At 37.8% G+C, this 19,395-nt stretch overlaps 3 protein-coding genes across 3 annotated transcripts; 1 reads left to right on the forward strand and 2 right to left on the reverse strand.

Annotated features, from left to right (window-relative positions):
* The first annotated feature begins 1,963 nt into the window (after positions 1-1,963).
* LOC106657805 (trypsin-7-like) lies at positions 1,964-8,858 on the forward strand. The gene is made up of 9 exons (XM_014379481.1): positions 1,964-2,034; positions 5,889-6,068; positions 6,683-6,759; positions 6,821-6,915; positions 7,008-7,143; positions 7,234-7,347; positions 8,416-8,559; positions 8,633-8,745; positions 8,852-8,858. The coding sequence occupies exons 2-9, from the start codon at positions 6,023-6,025 to the stop codon at positions 8,856-8,858; spliced, it is 732 nt and encodes a 243-aa protein (XP_014234967.1). The 5' UTR covers positions 1,964-2,034; positions 5,889-6,022.
* On the reverse strand, positions 3,202-4,594 carry LOC106657803 (kallikrein-8-like). Its single transcript, XM_014379480.1, has 4 exons — positions 4,531-4,594; positions 4,137-4,468; positions 3,712-4,053; positions 3,202-3,604 (listed from the first exon to the last, which is right to left on the reverse strand). Exons 1-4 carry the CDS (start codon positions 4,592-4,594, stop codon positions 3,377-3,379), a joined length of 966 nt encoding a protein of 321 aa, XP_014234966.1. The 3' UTR covers positions 3,202-3,376.
* LOC106657806 (receptor-type tyrosine-protein phosphatase T-like) lies at positions 8,746-17,196 on the reverse strand. Its single transcript, XM_023460799.1, has 29 exons — positions 16,959-17,196; positions 16,452-16,882; positions 16,166-16,376; positions 15,749-16,099; positions 15,533-15,673; positions 15,292-15,450; positions 15,077-15,223; positions 14,893-15,011; positions 14,624-14,804; positions 14,289-14,552; positions 14,096-14,211; positions 13,806-14,034; positions 13,408-13,719; positions 13,084-13,346; positions 12,927-12,999; positions 12,290-12,852; positions 11,949-12,220; positions 11,443-11,704; positions 11,262-11,349; positions 11,132-11,199; positions 10,905-11,057; positions 10,684-10,833; positions 10,408-10,620; positions 10,118-10,317; positions 9,726-10,047; positions 9,515-9,649; positions 9,287-9,432; positions 9,082-9,217; positions 8,746-9,018 (listed from the first exon to the last, which is right to left on the reverse strand). Exons 1-29 carry the CDS (start codon positions 17,194-17,196, stop codon positions 8,947-8,949), a joined length of 6,015 nt encoding a protein of 2,004 aa, XP_023316567.1. The 3' UTR covers positions 8,746-8,946.
* Positions 17,197-19,395: the final 2,199 nt, after the last annotated feature.

Genomic DNA, 19,395 nt, shown 5'->3' on the forward strand with positions numbered 1-19,395 from the left:
CAACGGCCCGTTTGCGAGCATAATAGCTTTATTTTTTAACCCCTGCCAAAGAAAGTTCTTTTTTCTTTCTCAGTCTCGACTCTGTCTCGCGTCGATCATTAAAGTGGTATCGCTTGGCTCGCTGAGCGCCCGATGAACCGAATGATCGCGTCATTGTTCGAAAACAAAATAAAATAAAAGGGAAAAAAATGAAGTCAACGAAACAAGTCTTTGGGCATAACAGCACTTACAAGCACTAATACTTGCATGCTTGAGCTTCAAGAATTGAAAGAAAACATACTTTCTCCCTCTTTCTCTTTCTCTGCGTCGTCGAAAACTTTATGACAATTATTTGAACCCAGAGCTACAAAGATACTTGCTGCTTGTGGACGTGTGAATGTATTTATATTTACGCATTACGACAAATGAGGTTTGTCGAGGAGTCCACGAGATCACTTGGCTCGAACCTTGACGTTGTTAATGCTTTCCAACAATTATTATCAGCTTTCGTGCAGTTGTATTCACTGCTCGCACGAGGCTCGTTGCATAATTTTGGTGGCTGTGATTTTTGTTTTCCTCCGTCGAATTTGCTTCGTGCATCGCAGCTGACATAAGGTCGAGGAGACTTTTTCACTTTTTCGTTGCCTATCCCGACAAGTTCCTTAGATCGGTCTAAAAAACGCGGCAGCCTGATCGAATGAAGATTGGGACGCAATTGACTTGGCTCGCGGTAATTGACTTTGGCCGTCTGGAGGCAATGGGCAACAAAGCAGCTCGCACGAGGAAGTTGTACGAGTCGAGACGCGTCCGTATACGCACGTCAATGTGGCAGCTCGCATAAAAATGGCACAGACGAATCGATACTCATTTATTAGCTCGGCTGGCCTCGACGGATCATAACTGCGAACTTGTGTAATAGCGCGCGCTCGCCTCGTGTAAAACATGGCCCGTTAAGCGCGCGCACTTCTGATCGTTTCTCATTCGGAGATTCATAACTCCGACGCAGCTATGAAATATAATAAGCTCGTATACGTCTACGCACTTTCTCTAATTTCATGCGCAATTATGTGCTTTTTAATTAAATCTAATTCTTTTTGTCAAATAACTTTGCGCCTCAATGATGATATTCTAGCGTTTCTCTCAACTAGCCCTCCCCAGAACTATTTCAGCGAATTCAAGATGCAACGGCTAAGTAAACTTAGTATCATTTCAGCCTCAGTAGCTGCGGAACAACAAATTTCACGTGTGAAAAATGTTAATCCTGCACTGCAGTAACTCGTTCGATTCAATATTTTGCTTGATTGATGCACAACCTGCCACGGACTGGGCGTATTTGAGCGCTTTGAAGTCACGTCAATTAATTAATATCTACGTCACTTTGTTTTGAAACGTCATTTCAATTTTACCCAAATTGTCGTAAACTATTGTGTTTTTCTTGCAGCTACCTGCCTCAGTTATGTGCAACAGCAGCAGCAGCAGCAGTAGTTGTATACATATTACATTGACATTGGTATAATCGCGTAGTTGCGCGCGTGGCTATATGCAGAGAGGAAGGCGAGAAAACGTCACACGTGGATGTTATTTCTCGACTGCGTTGGCTCGTTCGCAAGCCTCCGAGTGCAGTTACCTTTTGGATTTGCATATTGAACGCGTGCGGAGCGCTGCGTTACGTCAACTCGGTGTATTATACGACTCAGAGCTATGATTGTGCACTGTTTGTGGTGCGTTGAGGATAATTGACAAGCGTGCAGCTGATACGTCAAGCGGCCTACCTATATATACCTACCTAATATATACTATATACTCTGCACGCGTAATATTATGATGTTGAATTTATGTTTGTCAATGGTACAAAGATTCGAAATTCGAGCCTTAGTAGCTATTGTATACAACAAGTTAAGCCAATTCTATATTTCGAGCCGATACCTTCACGAATCAGCCATTACCTTATTTCATCGATAACTTGAATTGCGGTTAAATCGAATCAAACTTTTTTGTGACGAATTAAAGTTCGATCGGCATACGCTTAATTATAAACTCGTTGACAATTTATTGGTAAGTACTTACATAGTTAAAAATTATAATATAAAAACGATTTCATTTCTACACAATATATCTTCACACAATTAAAATAACTACAAATATTTTTTACAAAAATAACTGATCTTTGTAAAATAAATGAAGTTAAATAAAACCTCTTTTCTATTTATGGAGCAGTGGAGTTTGTATTGAAGTTGACTGTAAAAGTAAAAAAGGATAACTAATTCTAAAAAAACAGTTGACACTATCTCTTGCAATATAAGCAGTGCCGTTTGGAGATAGCTTACTTGTGATACACATCAACTCAATTAATGCGATCGTGAAAATTGACAGTTGTTATTTTATTAGGAAATCTCGACCCTGTGCGAGCTCAACATTTATAGTTTTGGGAAAATGTCAATAAACTCTAAAATTGATAACTCCAACGAGATTTACGCCCAGTATCATAGATCTAATAACAAAAAAGTAGCACGTCTATTTAGAAAAAAATTGCTCAACGGCTTGTAATTTTACTGATGCATGTTGCTGCTATAGAACACAATATGAAACACTAATTTATCCTGTTGATCTCTTTCATGCTCAACTATAATTTCGAATGTCTTTCAAACGCTCAAATAAATAAGAAAATCATAATTATAATTCAATGTTGTCTAATTATTAAAAAAAGTTCGAAAAAATTTACTCTCTGTACCTATCACCTTATGGTACGATTAATTATGTTCATACGAGTATTTTAATAATATAATGTTTATTAACTCGATGCTTATTAATGTGTAACTATGATTTTCTTGAAATCTGAATTTGAAAGATGAAAACTTTTATTCTAGCGAAAATTTGCATGCATATGAATACTACAGAGTATACCTGACTTGGAAGATGTATATAAGCTTTGTCGTACTATTCGACCTACTTTTACTTTCAATGATAGAAATCGACGTTCCATATAAATAAAACGGATAAAAGATGTTTATTCGAAGCGCTCGGCATGACGGCGTTTTGCCTTTTTTTGCAGCGATGCACTGCGCGTGCGGCGTGGGATGTGTCGATTCATACACATATCTGTTTATCTGCTGCAATGGTATGAAGCTTTTTTCGGTCGACCAAAGTCGTTCATACATGGCCAATGAAGAAAGTTCTCAATACAGCGAGAGGCATAGAGATACATAATAATAATAACATAAATCAGCGTATCTCGTGTATTTGATCGCAATAAGTACACGCGTGTAGTACGATGTATAATTTATACCGATGCCGCGCAGAATGACTCGCGTTGTTTACCCCGCTCCGTTGTTACAAATATCATTGGAAAGTTGACGGCCTCGCTCGGCAGGGCATTTTCTATTCGGCAGCTGGAAAATTATGCCTCCTCGAAACCCTCGTCCCGAAACATATTTCCGGTCATCCAAGTGGCTTCCCGTATATCCACGGATTTCTCGTTGTCCATGGCCTTGCGGATAAAGTCGGCGTAGGACGAGATTCTCGTGTAAACGCCCAAATTGATATTTTTGTTGTAGAGTTTTGAACCTGTACAGGCAACGCCAACAGCGATGCGCTCTTCAACGACCAGTGGACTGCCGCTGTCACCCTGGAAAAGCGCGTAGAAACATTTTTTTTTCACGTTATTCGGTCCTTTGCTCGTCGTAAATCAACTTCAATCGATGTTAATTTGTTCAATTGTCATCGACGGCTTACGTGACATATGCCTCGTGTGCAGTGAGCATCGACGTCCTCCAAATCGCTGAGAGCTATAGCGCACACTTGCTCGGGCTTCACGGGCACATTGTACTTTTCCCTGCAAATGTCGTTACTCAGCACTCGAGTTTTGATCCAACGCAACGAGTTGTAGGACGTCGAGCCGTACTGTAGGATCTCGTTGCTGGCCGCATCGACTTTGATGTTTTCCCAGTCGATGTCGTACAAGCCGTAGCCGGCGATCGTTGCCATCGCGTTCACCCAATCCGACGACGTGCTCCCAAAGCTTAGAGCCTCTGCCAGTTGAAATATTTTGGGTTCTAGGTCCAAGGCATTTTTCAGCTGCGAACGTGGTCGACGTATTTATAGATCGATTGCAAAACAATTCTTGTTATTGTAAAATCAAAGTTTATGCGCACGAATACCTTGAGCACGGCGATGTCTGCTTTGGGTAGGAATTCTTGACCCGGATGAGGGTTGACGTTCGTGTATTTCTTCGGTAAGTAAATCTTCGTAACCTGCACTTGGATCCTTTGCTCGTGCAGATCTGCGAAATCAGTCGCTCCGACTACGACAAACAGTTTGCCCGATCTGATGCGGTTTTTCCTATCGCACACGCAATGAGCAGCTGTGATGATGAACGATGGAGCGATAATGCCTCCGCCGCACAATACGCGCTCCGACTGTGCGTTCGTCAGAGCCACTTGATACTTGAATTGACCACGATATGCTCGATGACCACTGTTCACAAATATACCTAAGGTCCATCAATTTTGATAAATGTGCAAACGACACGAGCTGTGTAGGTAACCGTTTTACCTGTGACCGTCGTCAGAGCTGTGAAAACTACGAAGATTAAGAAGCTGCCGTTTAAATGACTCATTTTTACAACGAGACTAAAGTGAATTTAGCCAAGTTTTCATTTATATTATCGAATATTTGCAACGAGTGACGATAACATTTTATGAGTGCATCAACTATTTTTCACGTGGCTCGGTCATTACAATACTACAAATGTACATTGCAAATTGATGTTCTAATATTTCGTGTTTTTTATTTCAAATTTCTTCACGACGAGTTTATTAAAAGAAAAAACAATACTATACTTAAGACCTTAATAGGGGCTTGAAATAGAATGAATTTTCATTTGATTTTCATGTTTGTGATCCGTATTTTATGTAAATACGCATTAGTGTATCGCAACATTTAGAGCTAAACATGTGGGCTACAGCGGCTTCTATAACTTATGTTTCTTCGGAACATCAATTGTTACTAGAATGATTCTTAACTGTAAAAGTTAAAAATTCCCATTTGCTAAGCTAAGTATCGAAATAAACAAATAAGTTTCCCAAGTCATGAGCGCAAAAGATTCTTTTAAATTTGCATGTAGTTAAGAGCTCGTGCCAGATTTTTTATCGAAATTATTTAAAAATTCTGTAAATATTCGTATGTGTATTCTTTGATTAATCGTAAGATATTTTAGTTTTTTACATTTTTCGCTAATACCGTTCTTCTTCGAAATAAAATATCGCAATAATACAGAGAATCTACCCGTTTTTTCAATTAAACTTTTTTTGTCATCTTTATTATAAACGAGTCTTTCAAATATTACCTATGTTCGGTCACCTTACCCTACGTCACGATTGTAACCATTGATTATTTGAAGAAGCCGACACCACCTGGGTCATGCTGATGGTTTACTCTGAATATTACAACAATTTAACAATTTTTTTTATGAATGGAAAATTTTACTGACAGGGACTAACTTAAGCGACTTGAACCGATGAAAATATGATCGGGCTTATCAAGACACATGTTTCTGGGCTTTTAATTAATAACATAAGTATTCAATGAAGAGGTGAACGATGAAGTATAAAATCTGTACATTTTTCTGCCATATTTTTGCACGGTTAACTCAATCGTTCGATATGTAATGCAATTTGCACAGAGTATTTTTATCAATAAAGACATGTTTTCAATGTATAAGTAATTGCAAAGAAAGATTTGTATAGAAATCGAGATATTCTTCGTGTTGTAGTAGTACGTACGAGCCGTAATAAAACATCACTAGTACAAGTATATGAGAGTTGATCATTGTTGTTACAATTAGTTTCATTTAATGACTTCGATAAATAAAGATATTTTAATGCTCGATGATCTTTTTTTAACGACCATAGGTTAATTGAAGAATCGGTACTTATCGAAAGACATTCACGCCACAATCTTATCTTTGATTGCATATCGGTACTATAAAAGTAACATCTATTCTAAAAATGGCAATGTTTTATAACCCAGGATTGTTCTCAGCAAAATGATAGTGTTGGCACTGGTTCTTCTTTGCATCTCAAATTTTGAAAGTAAGTTACTAAAAATCTATAGGCATTTAAATTTTTACTGATCAATCATAGTACTTTATGGCACGCTAACCTAAAAATCGCAACTTCGCCGCTACTTTTAGGCTTTTGTACCATAAAATATTTTATGGCACGCTAACCTAAAAATCGCAACTTCGCCGCTACTTTTAGGCTTTTGTACCATAAAATATTGTATGCAACTGATACGGATATGCTTTTCCAACGAAACTCGTTACAGCCCTCGCCTTCGGCTCGTGCTGCAACCCCTCGTTTCGCTGAAAAAGTATATCCGTACCCGTTGCATAAAGTACTATTACGATACTATAGTGGCATAAGTAACACTTTTTGGCACGGCGTAGTTGAGGGCCCGAGCGCAGCGAGGAGCTGGAACATTTTATAGCGTTGTGCTAAGTTCACATTTATACCCCCTTATCCGAGTCATGAGTCGCGCTTTCTGGTAGCGCGATGTAAGGTTAGCGCACGAACGTATGTGAGTGTGATGCGAGCGCACCGGTGCCAGAATGTGCGACTTATGCCACCGAAAAGCATGCCATACATGTGAACTTATGCCAGTACGCAGTGCTATAAAAATAATTGAATGCCGTGATAATTTTCAGATGTCCAATCTTCGCCAACAAGATCGAAACGTATGGTGGAAGGCACCGAGGCGTTTCCGGGCGAATTTCCTTACCAGGTTCACAATTTTTTTTGCCTCAAATTTTCTGAAAATTATAATTAAAAAATTCATTCAACAGGTTTCCATAAGAAACACGTATAGTCACCAGCATCACTGCGGTGGTGTGATTATTCATGAAAAGCATGTCTTGACAGCTGCCCATTGTGTAGATCAGTGAGTAACTTTTTCAGCTCACTCAGTAAATAATGAAATTAATAATTTGAATGAAACAATGACATTTTTGCTTCAATTCGTTTTAAAACCAGATTCGATCCGGAGGATTTCGAAGTAATGAGTGGTTCCATAAATTTGAAGAAACCTGGGCCTGTTAATCAAGTCATTGCAATTCATGTAGCCAAAAACTTTCAGCAACCTGGCAAAAATGATGTTGCAGTATTGGAGGTCAGAAGATGTTTTCAGAGATGCAATTTTATCTTCTCTTTTAAAATTATTTCTTAAAAAATATAATTAAAAAAGTATTTGCTGCTGTAGGTTCAAGATTACTTCATATTTGACGATTTGACGGCTCCAGCGAACTTACCTGCAAAGAATTACGTTATTCCAGAAGGTTCACACGCTGTTATGAGTGGATTCGGCAGAACTGTGGTACGTCGATTTTTTTTTTAACCCATTAATTCTCAGAAAGACGAAATTTCGCTTAGCTTGATCCGTGATTTTTTCCATGTTTTGGGCTTTGCAAATGTATAATTTGACGTAAAATTTAATGTCCTGTTAAATTTCAGGCTCACATTTAGGATTTGATGTTTACTTAAAAGTTATGGTTGCTTAAAAAGAACAAAATGAAACAAAAAAAATGTAAAAGTTTGTGCAAAACACAGACTTGGAGTATTATGTTCGAAGTCTTGCGGAAAAAATATGATCAGAGGTGATCATGGGTGTAGAAGTACTTTAAGGAATTTTCACAAATTTTTTTAACAAAATGGCATCCTTAAAGTAAAATTTTAATACATATGATTACACAAAAAAAAACTGTACGGGCGAGAATGTATAATTTTTTACTTCAGAACAATTCAATTATAGGAAAAGTTTATAGAACAAAAAAGTTTTGGAATTGATTTAGGAATATTTTCAAATTGTGTTTCAGAATTTTGGACATGATGTTTGGAAATTATATCTCACAATTTTCAGGAAACTGGAATATCGCCTCCGAAAATTCTGAAAAATTCAAATGTGTTCTTTGATTAATCTAGGCCTTTGTTCCATAAATTATTTTCATAAACTCAATGGTTTTCGAGATAAAAAATGAGTTTGGTTTTTAATAAATATTTCACTTCATGAACGCAATTTTGTTAGAAAAAGTGGTTCGAAAAATCTGCAAAAATTCTCAAAGTTACTTCTACACCCATGATCATCTCTGGTGATAATCTTGAATTTTTCGCCGTAACACTGCGAAAAAAAATTTCAAAGTTGATGTTTTGCACAAAATTTTATTTTTGTTTATTTAAACTACCATAACTTTTTAACTAAACATCAAATCAAAAATGTGAGCACAGAATTTAAAAGGATATTAAATTTTACCTCAAATTATACATTTGCAAAGCCCAAAACATGGGAAAAATCGCGAATCAAGCGAAGCGAAATTTCGTCATTCTGGACGTTAATGAGTTAAAAAAAAGCATCGAATAAATTACAAATTGCGTTGGATATTTTTAGGCTCAAGGCGCTAATTCAGATCTACTGCGAAAAGCCAAAACGAAAATAAGCAATCTCGATTTATGTAGAAAAATGTATCCTAAAAATTTCTTCGATGATTCGATGATATGCACCACTAATTTAGGAAGACAAGGAATTTGTAGAGTAATTAATTTTTTTCTTACTGATATTAAGTAACGAAAATAGATAATTTTTACTTAATGTGCAAATTTTCCAGGGTGATTCGGGTGGGCCACTAGTAGTGCAAGGAATAGTGGTCGGAATCACAAGTTACACGAATTATGGATGTGCGGATACAAATTATCCATTAGTTTTTGCTAATGTGTCGCAGTTAATTGATTTTATTGATGATTCAATCTCAAAATATAAAAGTTAAAAAAGCTTTCAACAATTTTCACGTGGATCATGCATGATATAATCGAATTCAATATTGAAGATTGTAATGTAAAATAATTGTGAGTATTCTATCGAGCATGAAATGAAGATAAATTACAAATAAAACATGTATATATATAAACCTATGTTTATAAACTAATTAATGTCAGTCTCTATCGGATCCAATATCCAGGCCAAAACAGCATCATACAGGTAGTCCAAATATTCCTGAAGCATATGTATGTAATAACAGTTGTTTGGTATCAAGGTTAAATGTGAGGAAAAACTTACAGGACGATTGAAAAAGTCTTCGCGGTGACGCCTCAAAGTACGAACTACTTCAGATGGGTCACATTTCCTATCGATTATCATTTTTTGAAACAATAGAGACATCGTCAGCCAAAATCCAGATGCAGTCACCCCATCACTGCAAACATGACCGATAAATTTATGAAAATTAATAAGAATTAAACTGTAAGAGTTTCGAAGTACTTACCGGCATACTACAACAATTGGGCATTGTATTTTTCTGGGCTGATATTCCAACATTCTCCAAATATGCAACAACTCTTTTAGGCATGGTTTTGGGGTTTCCGTCCAATTTTTGTAGCTAAAAAATTTCACTATTTGTTTTCTCGAAGGCTATGAAAAAAAATACAATGATTAGTAAATTCCTTAAAGCGCATTTTATCTTATTCTATTCGAGACATTGACTTTGTTTCACCTTAGAGCTATCGATAATAAGTACTTCTTCCTTCAAGTAATATTGAAAGTCTTCAGTGAGGTGTGCCTGACGAATAACCTTAATGTAATTAGTCCCAGCGTATCCTTTATTGTCAGGTACCAGTTCACAATAAGACTGTAATGAATGAAAAAATTAACGACAAATTACGAAGAAATTAGGAAAATGGCGAATCTCGAGCAAGTCTACGCACTGGATCATGCAAATCCGGCAACTGAAGCACCAAGACGTGTTCGACGTTCTGCTCAGAAAGCATACGCCAAAAGTCGCCAGCCGTCGTTGGCATCGGTAACTGCGTTGCTATATAGTTGCGATCTTTGAAAATACCCCGAACGAAACAGGCCGCCAGGTAATCGCTTTCCGGATCGCTGCTTATCGATCTATTTAAGTACAGTCTGTGTGCATCTCTGGCCGTATCGGGAAACCTATGTTTGGCCTTGTTTCGAGCCGACAATTTTTTTTCCTCCATCTGAGGCTTTTCAAATATCCGTTCGTACCAGGCTCTATGAGTGATGCTGAAAATATTAAATCGAACTTGTAGGAACAACATTCATTTGAAGTTGATGTCTTTGATTTTTAACTCACCGTCTATAGCGAAACGATGATTCTTGCTTGGCTTTGAAAATATTTTCCGCTAATGTACTGTCGCATTCGAAGCAGGTATTCAACTCGATGGTGAAGAATTCCAGCAAAACAACATGAATAAGTAAATACTGATCCAACTTATCGACCATATTTATTCTATCCTCTCTAGCTTTAAATATGTGCGGAAAAATGTCGACTTCCTAAAAAGTTACAGCTTCAATATATTTTCGTCGAGACTAACGCAAGATGATTTGAATGAAAAAAAAAAAAAAAAAAAAACGAGCGATTACCCCTGTCAAAATTGCTTGAGCTATGCACATGTCCAAAACGATAAAGGTACCAGTTCTACCAACACCGTCAGTGCAATGAACAACTATTGGAGCATCTTCGGGTGATTGCGGTATCGACAGGTATGTGCGCACCTCCACGAGATACTGCGCCAATGAGCGGATATTTTCCGGTACTCCCTCATCCGGCCACGTTGTGAATTGTAAATGCCGCACCTGAAATTCACATTAAAATCGTGATTATTTTGAAATTTTTTTATGAATTGCTATGGAGCTTACCTTTCGACTTTCTTCACTGCCAGCGCAAGTCACTTTAAAAATTCTGTCCGTGTAATTGAAATATTCTTCTTCGCTTACCAATTTGATTGTTATATTTCCATATGAGACAGTTTCTCCCTCCTGTGATGGCCAATATTGTTGGCATTTAATCTGAAATGTACGGTAATAAACGTGTTTTCACGATTTAAAAAATAAATTCTATTAAATATCTTTTTACTTACTTCATTCCCCTCAACAAGCTTCATTAACATACATATAAGCTTTACATTGTCCTGCCAAATCATTTTCCAAAAATCATTTACGGTATTGTTCATTGGTGCTTGAGTAGCAATGTAAGCTCGTTTCTTCTCGGTGCAATCTAGACCATGGTGACCCTGAGATAGGTATTTGCAATGAATGATTAAATAATGGTTAAATAATTTTTAAAGTATACGAAATATTTCTCTACCCTTATGTAACTAGCATTGATGTAATTTGAAATCCCATCACCAGGTAAAATAACTCTATTTTCGTCATCTACAAGGATATAATTAAAAATAAAATATTCAGTTTAATTTCGTGATTTTAATATTACTTACAAGGTATTAACTCGGAATATCTATTTTTTGATTCAACGTTTTCATGAGAACCTACGGCACATGGCTTTGTGGGACCTCTTTTCAACCTCTAGAAAGTTATTCAAAATTAATGTTGCTAATTGATAAATTTTGCTAAGTTTTATATTTCCTTTCACTCGAAAATTTATTGTAGCTCACTTACGTAATAGTCATCATGTAGTTTTCCACTCATATAAACATATTCGAAATGATGATAAAATTCTTTTACATTAATTTTCGATGAGGAATCAATTATTGAACTCCATGACGGGCACTTGCTATCAAAATCCTCTTTCTCAATCGACTCGACATCATCTTCATTCATTTGTAATTGTGTTTTTATTTCCGGAGACAATTGCAAGTGCTCTGTCTGGACTTTCCTTTGTCTTTTTCTTTCGTATTTTTGCGCACACTTTTTATAAAACCTATGCGTACACCATATTTAAGTGTACAGTAAAAAAAAATTTTTTTGAAAATCGTTCAATTACAAGACGTTCATATGAGATTCAAAGCAAGACCCTCTCTGAAATATTAATAAGGACTTCTGAAAAAAGTATTTTTTATTCTGATCTATAGGGCCCCAGGGATCATCGGAAAAGGTATTTTTGGAGAAGATCTGGGCTTTGAATCTCATATGTTTTCCTTGTAAGTATCAATATTAATTCTCACCAATGATAACAGAGAAAAATTAAGACAATGAGAGCCAATATGATAGCGAATAACATGATCAGCCACATGAATGAGAAATCATGTTGAGATGGGCTCATAAGCACCTCATCAGAATTAATCGAACGTACTACTCGTTTTTCACCTCTTAGATTCTCAGCTAAAATTAAGTGAACCGAGTATGATTCATTTTCGCACATTTTATATTCGTTCGATTGTTGTTCGGGCGTATTATGCCCTATAATGAATTCTCTACCAACCCACTCGTCAGGTTTCTGAAAAAATTGTATTTTTTCTAATTTTGTTATTTATAAATGAAGAAATATTTGATTTTTGAAATTTACCTCAAAAGTTGCAACAAGCCGACTCTCATAGTTAGACGAATTTAATATGTTTGGGAACTGAATCAAATTATCTCTTTTACTGACGTTAAACGCATTCGTATCTTCGCAAAATCTGAATCCTTGCAAAACTACCGTCAAAGAACTTCCTTCAACTTCATTGTTAATTTTCGGTATGGTTATTGAAAGCGTTGAATCTCCATTCATTTTTATTTTCAAATCGTCGATATCGAAATCCATTGCACCATCAAGTTCAACGATTAGTTCACTTTTTTTACCGTGTACTTCTTCTACTGTTATCGCCTTTATAGCTATGCTAAATGTCGATGAGGGAAACAAATTAAGATCGTAACTGTACAATGGTCCGTAGTCATCGTCTTGAACTTCATAGTCTATTGTTTTTTCTTTCCATGGTGTGACCTTCAAAGAACTGTTCAAAAGTCTAGCTTCAAGGACATATTTTTCCAATTTACCGCCAGTTATAAGAGGACGATTCCAAGTCACCTTAACTGTTGAATTGTCATCCTTTACTATGTTTAAGCTCAGATTTTGAGGTGCCGAGGGAACTGTGGGTTAAATGATCTTTTATAACAGAAACTCACGTAAGATTATGAGTTTACATTATAATGTTTTTACATACCAATTCTTTTTTGTATTAGTGGTGCCATCACGGGTTCTGATGGTTCGGCAATTTTGTTATTATGAGCACTGACCTATTTAAATGATATAATAAGGAAATGATGTATATACGTATCAATTTTTATTAGCGCTAAAATTCTGTAAAAGCAGTGACTCACGAGTACTTGATTAAAATCACCATTGGGTAGAGGAATCGTAGCACAAATATTGACAGATGACGAATCCGATAATCCACATGTTTCGTTTCGATAAACCATTATTTTTTCTTCTTTACAAGTTTTTTTTGAATTCTCACTACAAAAGACAACCGAATAAAATTTCAATTGTCCGTTGTGAGGTGGTTTTGGTTCATCCCATCGTAATTTTACGGACTCGTTGGCAATTATTTCTATTACCTCTAAGTTTTGTACAGGTGGTGGTGCTACAAAAAAAATTGTCAGAGACGTACTAAGTATATTCGTAAGTTATTGAATGAATCGTACCTCTAGCGGGCATAGTAAAAGTTAAATTGCTAAACGCCGTTTCATTGATGTCACCATTCAATTCTCGAAGAGGATATAAATTCACTTCGTATGTTTCAGTTCCATTAAAGTCAACTTTTTCGAGTGGAAATGAATATCCATCAACGTCTTTTACCAACAGTCCATTATTTCGTCGAATTGATACTCTAGCAAGTTTTGTGGGCCCTCTAATTGTTGTGCAATCTTCCGGAGGATCCCATCTCAAATATGCGGCAGTTGTTGAAGAAGTTTCATTCGTTAATCTTAAATGGCTGAATTCTTCCTTCGCGGTCTCTATAGAAAAATAATAAATATAGTAAATAATAAATATGAAGTTACAAGAAAAATATAGATAGTCGTCAGTTCCTAAAATAACTAACTAGAGGCTGGTGTCTCAATTTCGTAACTGATAATCTCGCCTTTATATCTAGTGTTAGCTGCAAAAACATTAATTAGATATTTTGCATATGGCATCAATCCATCAAATGTATAATTATACGAGTCGAGTATCTGATCGTCTATTATGATTCCAGTTTTTAAAGGCTTCTCGTAATAATTATCGTAAGCAATTGAAGAATTCACATCTTCACAGCCGAAAAATTCGATAGGCTAAAAAATACAGAGCGTTAATCGTTTTATTTCAAACTTTTCTTGATAATATTATAATTACTCTAATTTCCACAGTGTAGTTGACAATTTTCCCTCTAGGATTGATTGGAGGTAACCAGTCAACGCGTACTTGATCTTCAGATGCCTTAACTGATAAATTTTGCACTGCATCCGGTACTAAAAAGTACAAATTTCCAAAAAATTAAATTGTAATTCTCACTATTTATCTTCCTTGTATCGTAGTTGAAGTATACCTCCCTCGAGAGTCCGCAGCATCCTGTCTACCAGTGTATTATTGTTTGATTTAATGATCATATTATAATTACTAAATGGCTCAAGTTGTTCGAAAGTTCGAGGGAAGTTCGAGCTACCGTCGAACAGTGTCTCGTTTTTTTCATCCATTAATTTTATGTTGTACCAATTTTGAGGACAGGAATCATTAACATGTACATCGACTTTATTGTCCAAAGTAAAACTCGTCATCTTTACCATTGTTACAAAATTCAAAGCAGTCGACTCTACAAGGATAATGATTATTTATTCAAAAGTTTTCCGTATGTATCAGTAAGTTGTTTGTTCTTTCCATTACCAGTGCACTGAGTGGTGAAATTAGTCGATTCTCCGAGAAAAGTGTGATTTTGACTGTAAACGATTCCTACCGCTTTGTAGCGTGTTCCAGGAGTTAGGTGTTCAGCATAAAAATCGATATTAATCGTATTTTTGTCGATTATTATTTCATCGCTCATTATAGCCGAGGCAGTTGCATTCTCCTGAAAAAATAAATGAAAACGTAAATTTATCAAAAGTTTATGATTTATCAAAAGAAGCTATTTGTTTTCGATCAAGTATCCGACTTACTCGAATTTCAAAACGAATAACCGTGTCAATGGCTTTATATTCTGGCTTCATTTTCAAATACACTCTCACGCAGGTTGAATTGATTGATTCTACTATCGGTGCTGGTGGTGATCCGATTCCTAAAATAAAAGTTGCACATGAAATTGAATTGCGTTGAATCAGAATCACATATGACTTGTCGTACCAAATTTGCAGTAAGGCAGCAGGTATAGCTGTTTGTCGGTATTTTTACAACCATATTTACACTCCCCAGTGGCAGCATTGCAGTTATTGTAGGCGCAATGGCCACATTTACGTTGACACTCGTGGCCATAGGTCAGTTCAGGGCATTCTAGAAAAAAAAATGATATTGCCTAGGATATCGTTATAAATAATTTATGATTTAGTGCAATAACTCACGTTCAGTGCACTGGGGCATTTTGAATCCTTGAGCACAGGAACATCCGATCTGGTCGCAAACGTGTAACTGTTTGCAATCGCCGCTGTCGATGAATAAATCAGAACACCTTACTTGACACGATGAACCTACCTTACCTTCTTGACACAACGCTTTTCGATCTTTGAGAAAAAAAAATTAATTTTCAATTCTCTTTCGAGTTGAAGCGACAAAGTTGACAATTACCTAGATTTGGCGTAGAACTATCGCGGTTCACAGAATCGATTACCGTTGAAGAGCCATCCGGATTGAGTTTTTGACAAGTGATTTTTTGCCAACCCGGAGATGAGTTTGGTTGAGAGCTATTTGCATTGTAAGTCCTAATTTTGATAGCTTTGTAAACGCCTAAAACAAAAAACTTGAGAAGATAAAATTAATCGAAAAAACAAATGCCGATATAAATCATTGGATTGTACGAACTGTTGTAACATCGGCGAATGTTGGATATGGCCCAGAAGGGTTTGTTATTTTTAGTGGTATTGCTCAAAGTGTTGATTAATAATTTGACGGGAAAATCCATGTCCCTGGGCAAAGTCTTGTTGATTTTAACGTTTCGCCAGGCTGGCAAACCGTTTTTGCTGCTCGATAGTTTGTTAGTAAATGTAGCAGCCGCCTTTTGCGTGCCACTGCTATCTACAAAATCGGCGAACATCAAGCAATTTTCGCACAGACTGATGGACATCTCGATGCACATGTTCCTGTCCTGCGACGGCGACATTATGTCCGCGCTGATTAGCTTTGATTTGGTCGTTAAAGTCATGGAGTAGCCGTCTGAAAGTTATTTTTACAACAAAATGAATTAATTGTAATTTGCGCGTAGTAATTTGCAGTACTCACAGTTGTGCATTTTCATGAAAATGGGACCGTCACTTTTAGCGAAGGCGTAAATCATGGGGGCTTTATTCGTCGATTCGATGAGTTCGTAACCTTTGTCGGTGCTGTAGCTCATAAATATCTCGTTTAAATCTTCTACCGAAAGTTCGAATCGTTCTGCAAATTGCCATTTAATGACAAGAGTTATCCACTCTATTGATGATAAAACTGACTTCTAAAAATCGAGAAAAAAAATGCAAATTTAAGTCGTAATCGCAATAATACGAGCTATAAAGTTTAATTACAGTACTTGGTTCGAAGCCAGAATAGTTTCACATTCATCTGTTATAAAAGGGCTCGATGTTGAGTCGAGGCCAGCCCCTTCACATCTCTTGTTGATACTGATTGTATTCTGCAAGGGTCCCAAGGTGACATAGACAGAAAATCGTTTATCAGATTTGGCTTCAGACAGTTTTATGCGAACGTTTGAATCGCCCCTGATGGATATCGTCAGTACTCCGGGATTTGGTCGACCATCGAAGAGAATGTACTCATTTCCTAAGCGAACCGTTGGAAAATCTTCCCAACGGTTGTCCAAAATAGGTGCCATTGGATGGTCCAAAATGTCAACGTAGCTCCAATTACCGATTCTCGTCCAAGTTTTCGAGCACTCGTTGCGCTGGCCCATTTGACAGTTGAGACTGTCTTGTTCCGGATAAACGTTGTTGGCATTGTGGAGAACTGCACTCGTAGATGGAATTATGTTTACGTGAGATAAGAAGAGAAAAATTTTGAAATAAGGTCGACGAGCTTGTACTTAGAGGCTTTGGGGAGACGTCGTCGTCGGGTCTGGACACGTCCCATTCGAGGTTGCTGTTCCAAGACAATGCGCTGCCCATGTCATTGGTCAGGCAATACATGTCCCGGGCTTTCAGTTGACTTCCTTGGCTATGCTCTGGTCCCGATAAGACGAAGAATTCTCCCCTCACCTGGTGACACGCCGTCATCAGCATGACCAGAGTCAGGTCGAGCAGCCAACTCGGAAACTTCTTCATCGTTCAAGTTATTGGGCACTGAAACGATCGATTATTCAATTATTTCAAAGAACTTTGATTTCAGTTTCAATACACTCCTCTCGCATTTTTCCAACTTTTTTGTTGCACGAGCTTTGGACGAAAAGAAGTCGTCATTAAAAGTTGAACTTGACTAAAGGGCACACGACATGACGGAATGATGTTTCGAAGGAAACTGACTTCCTCTGGCGCGTGTACAGGCCGAGCTCTGGCTTCGTACAAAAGTCGTACACATGTACGAGTATGAATTATAATGAGACGATAAGAGCCAACAATCTGAGCCATGCCACGCTGCGAAGCTTCGATGTTGTCCGGAAAAAGCGAGTGCCACTGAATCGTAAACTGTTCTACTATTATTCGTTGACAAGAGTATCATTTTAAAAAATACGATCATGTATTTTTTTTCTTGGCATCAATCAAGAGTAAAGATGGAGAATTTTTACAGTTAAATATAGAGGGCCTTTTGTGTCGGCTTCAGCATGGCTGATAAGCGTAATTAGCCGTTTTACCGGAAGATGCATTATCGGGTATTCCGGGCAAAAAAAACTTTAAATAATTTTAGATACTCGAAAAATGATTCGGTTAAATTAGGTCACGATTGATTTCTTACGAGATGTGCTTGAGTTAAGTAAACGGAAGATGAGAATAAAAGCGCGAAAATTTCTGACTGCCGTCTATCACCGCATTTGATTATGTTGAAGTAATTATACTTTCGAATTGTGTCTTTCAGCGCGTTGATAAGGTGGACAAAGCGAATTACAATGCACGATGTGATAGCGGCTTGATAAAAGCGCCTCTCCACTTTCTCGTCTCTTTGCCATTTTCTTTCTTACTCCCTTTAATATAAAGCGCATAATGCGTGATGCACAATGCATAAATATAATGTGTGCGTTGAGGTGCTTTTGTGCTCGTAGCGTATGCAGGGTATAACACACCGCTCGAGTCGTGGGGCTGGAAACAAGGCGATACAGTCGTCGGGGTCCCGTTTGAAAATTGATTTGCAAGCGAGAAAAGCTCTTTACGTTGGTCAGTTTTGATATCGCAGCTCTGATTTATGCGCTCCACAGCGTCGGAGCGTTGCGTTGTGTGCGCAAAATGTGTGCGCATACATAATACGTATTAAATGCGTGCAGCTCGATGATACTTTCGATGGAGCTGCGAGCCACGAGGAGAAAGAGGAGCTCTGCTTTGACCGCGGCGCATTTAAGCGGGAAATCATTATTTTATTGTTTGACAGATTTAATATTCGAGGGGATTATTTATCGCGACGAGCAGCACGTTCTATACAGCAGGACGCGCGCGAGGAAAGGTAACGGGGCATCGCGAGCCAGTGCAAACTGATCGCTGCGAAAGGCGCATCGGTAAATGTTTCAGAGGCGCGAGAAAAAACAAAGATTATCGAAAATTCGAAAAGCAAAATTTCCCTCGGCTCGACATGTACAATTGAATCATCGGCCCGATATCTGCCCGCTTATATGAAACTTTGCAAATCTGCGTGCAATAAACTTGCGTTGCATCACTTTAAGCGAGGAGAGAGAGAGAAAATAAAATCACAGTAGCATTCAAAATCAGCGGGAGCAAGAGAGAGAGAGAGAGAGAGAGAGAGAAAGAGAGTCTCTCGACACATTTATTCGTGTGTCGGAGCTGGCGTTGGCGATACGCAGCCTGCGCGAAACGGAGTTACAGAAAGAGATCGTTGCGTCGTGCTGCGTGTATATTTTATGCGCATATAATCGTATGGGCAGTTGAGCGGGCTAAGTGGCGCCTGCGTTTATACATGCACACACAGACGTGATCTTTTTTATCACGAGTCAGCATAAGCGAAGGCGCGATATTGAGTCGGAAAACCGGTAGACGAGATATTAGTGCTTGAACTCTCTCGGGTTGCTGTTGTTATTGCTGCAAGTGATGCATAGCGCACGCATATGCGCAGATCCGACTCGAAAAAAAAAAGTAAGCGGGCCCAAGACTGCGAGAAAATTGCACTCGACGTTTGCGTTATATCGCAAAAGGTGGATGACGCTGCAAGTGTACTTGCGGTCAACTGCGATTCAATTTCCAGGCCCACGTACGGCGCGAGCAACCGCCAACTTTCAAGGAGTAGATGTAATTTCAGAAAATCGTACTTTGCCTCAAAAAACGTGCGGCTGCGAAAAAGCTTTCGCAGTTGCAGAAGCTGCC

This window comes from Trichogramma pretiosum, unplaced genomic scaffold (genome assembly GCF_000599845.2).
Source record: "Trichogramma pretiosum strain Unisexual culture from Peru unplaced genomic scaffold, Tpre_2.0 scaffold6, whole genome shotgun sequence".
NCBI classification, from domain to species: Eukaryota; Metazoa; Arthropoda; class Insecta; order Hymenoptera; family Trichogrammatidae; genus Trichogramma; species Trichogramma pretiosum.

Coding starts and splice junctions, on each gene's coding strand:
- LOC106657803 (XM_014379480.1), bottom strand. CDS start 4,594: ATGAGTCATTTAAACGGCAGCTTCTTAATCTTCGTAGTTTTCACAGCT. Junction 4,469..4,530: donor AGCTCTGACGACGGTCACAG/GTAAAACGGTTA, acceptor GATGGACCTTAG/GTATATTTGTGAACAGTGGT. Junction 4,054..4,136: donor CAGACATCGCCGTGCTCAAG/GTATTCGTGCGC, acceptor CCACGTTCGCAG/CTGAAAAATGCCTTGGACCT.
- LOC106657805 (XM_014379481.1), top strand. CDS start 6,023: ATGATAGTGTTGGCACTGGTTCTTCTTTGCATCTCAAATTTTGAAA. Junction 6,760..6,820: donor CGGGCGAATTTCCTTACCAG/GTTCACAATTTT, acceptor TTCATTCAACAG/GTTTCCATAAGAAACACGTA. Junction 7,348..8,415: donor GTGGATTCGGCAGAACTGTG/GTACGTCGATTT, acceptor GGATATTTTTAG/GCTCAAGGCGCTAATTCAGA.
- LOC106657806 (XM_023460799.1), bottom strand. CDS start 17,196: ATGAAGAAGTTTCCGAGTTGGCTGCTCGACCTGACTCTGGTCATGCTG. Junction 14,212..14,288: donor GCTGCGGACTCTCGAGGGAG/GTATACTTCAAC, acceptor TGTACTTTTTAG/TACCGGATGCAGTGCAAAAT. Junction 11,200..11,261: donor ATATTCCGAGTTAATACCTT/GTAAGTAATATT, acceptor ATATCCTTGTAG/ATGACGAAAATAGAGTTATT.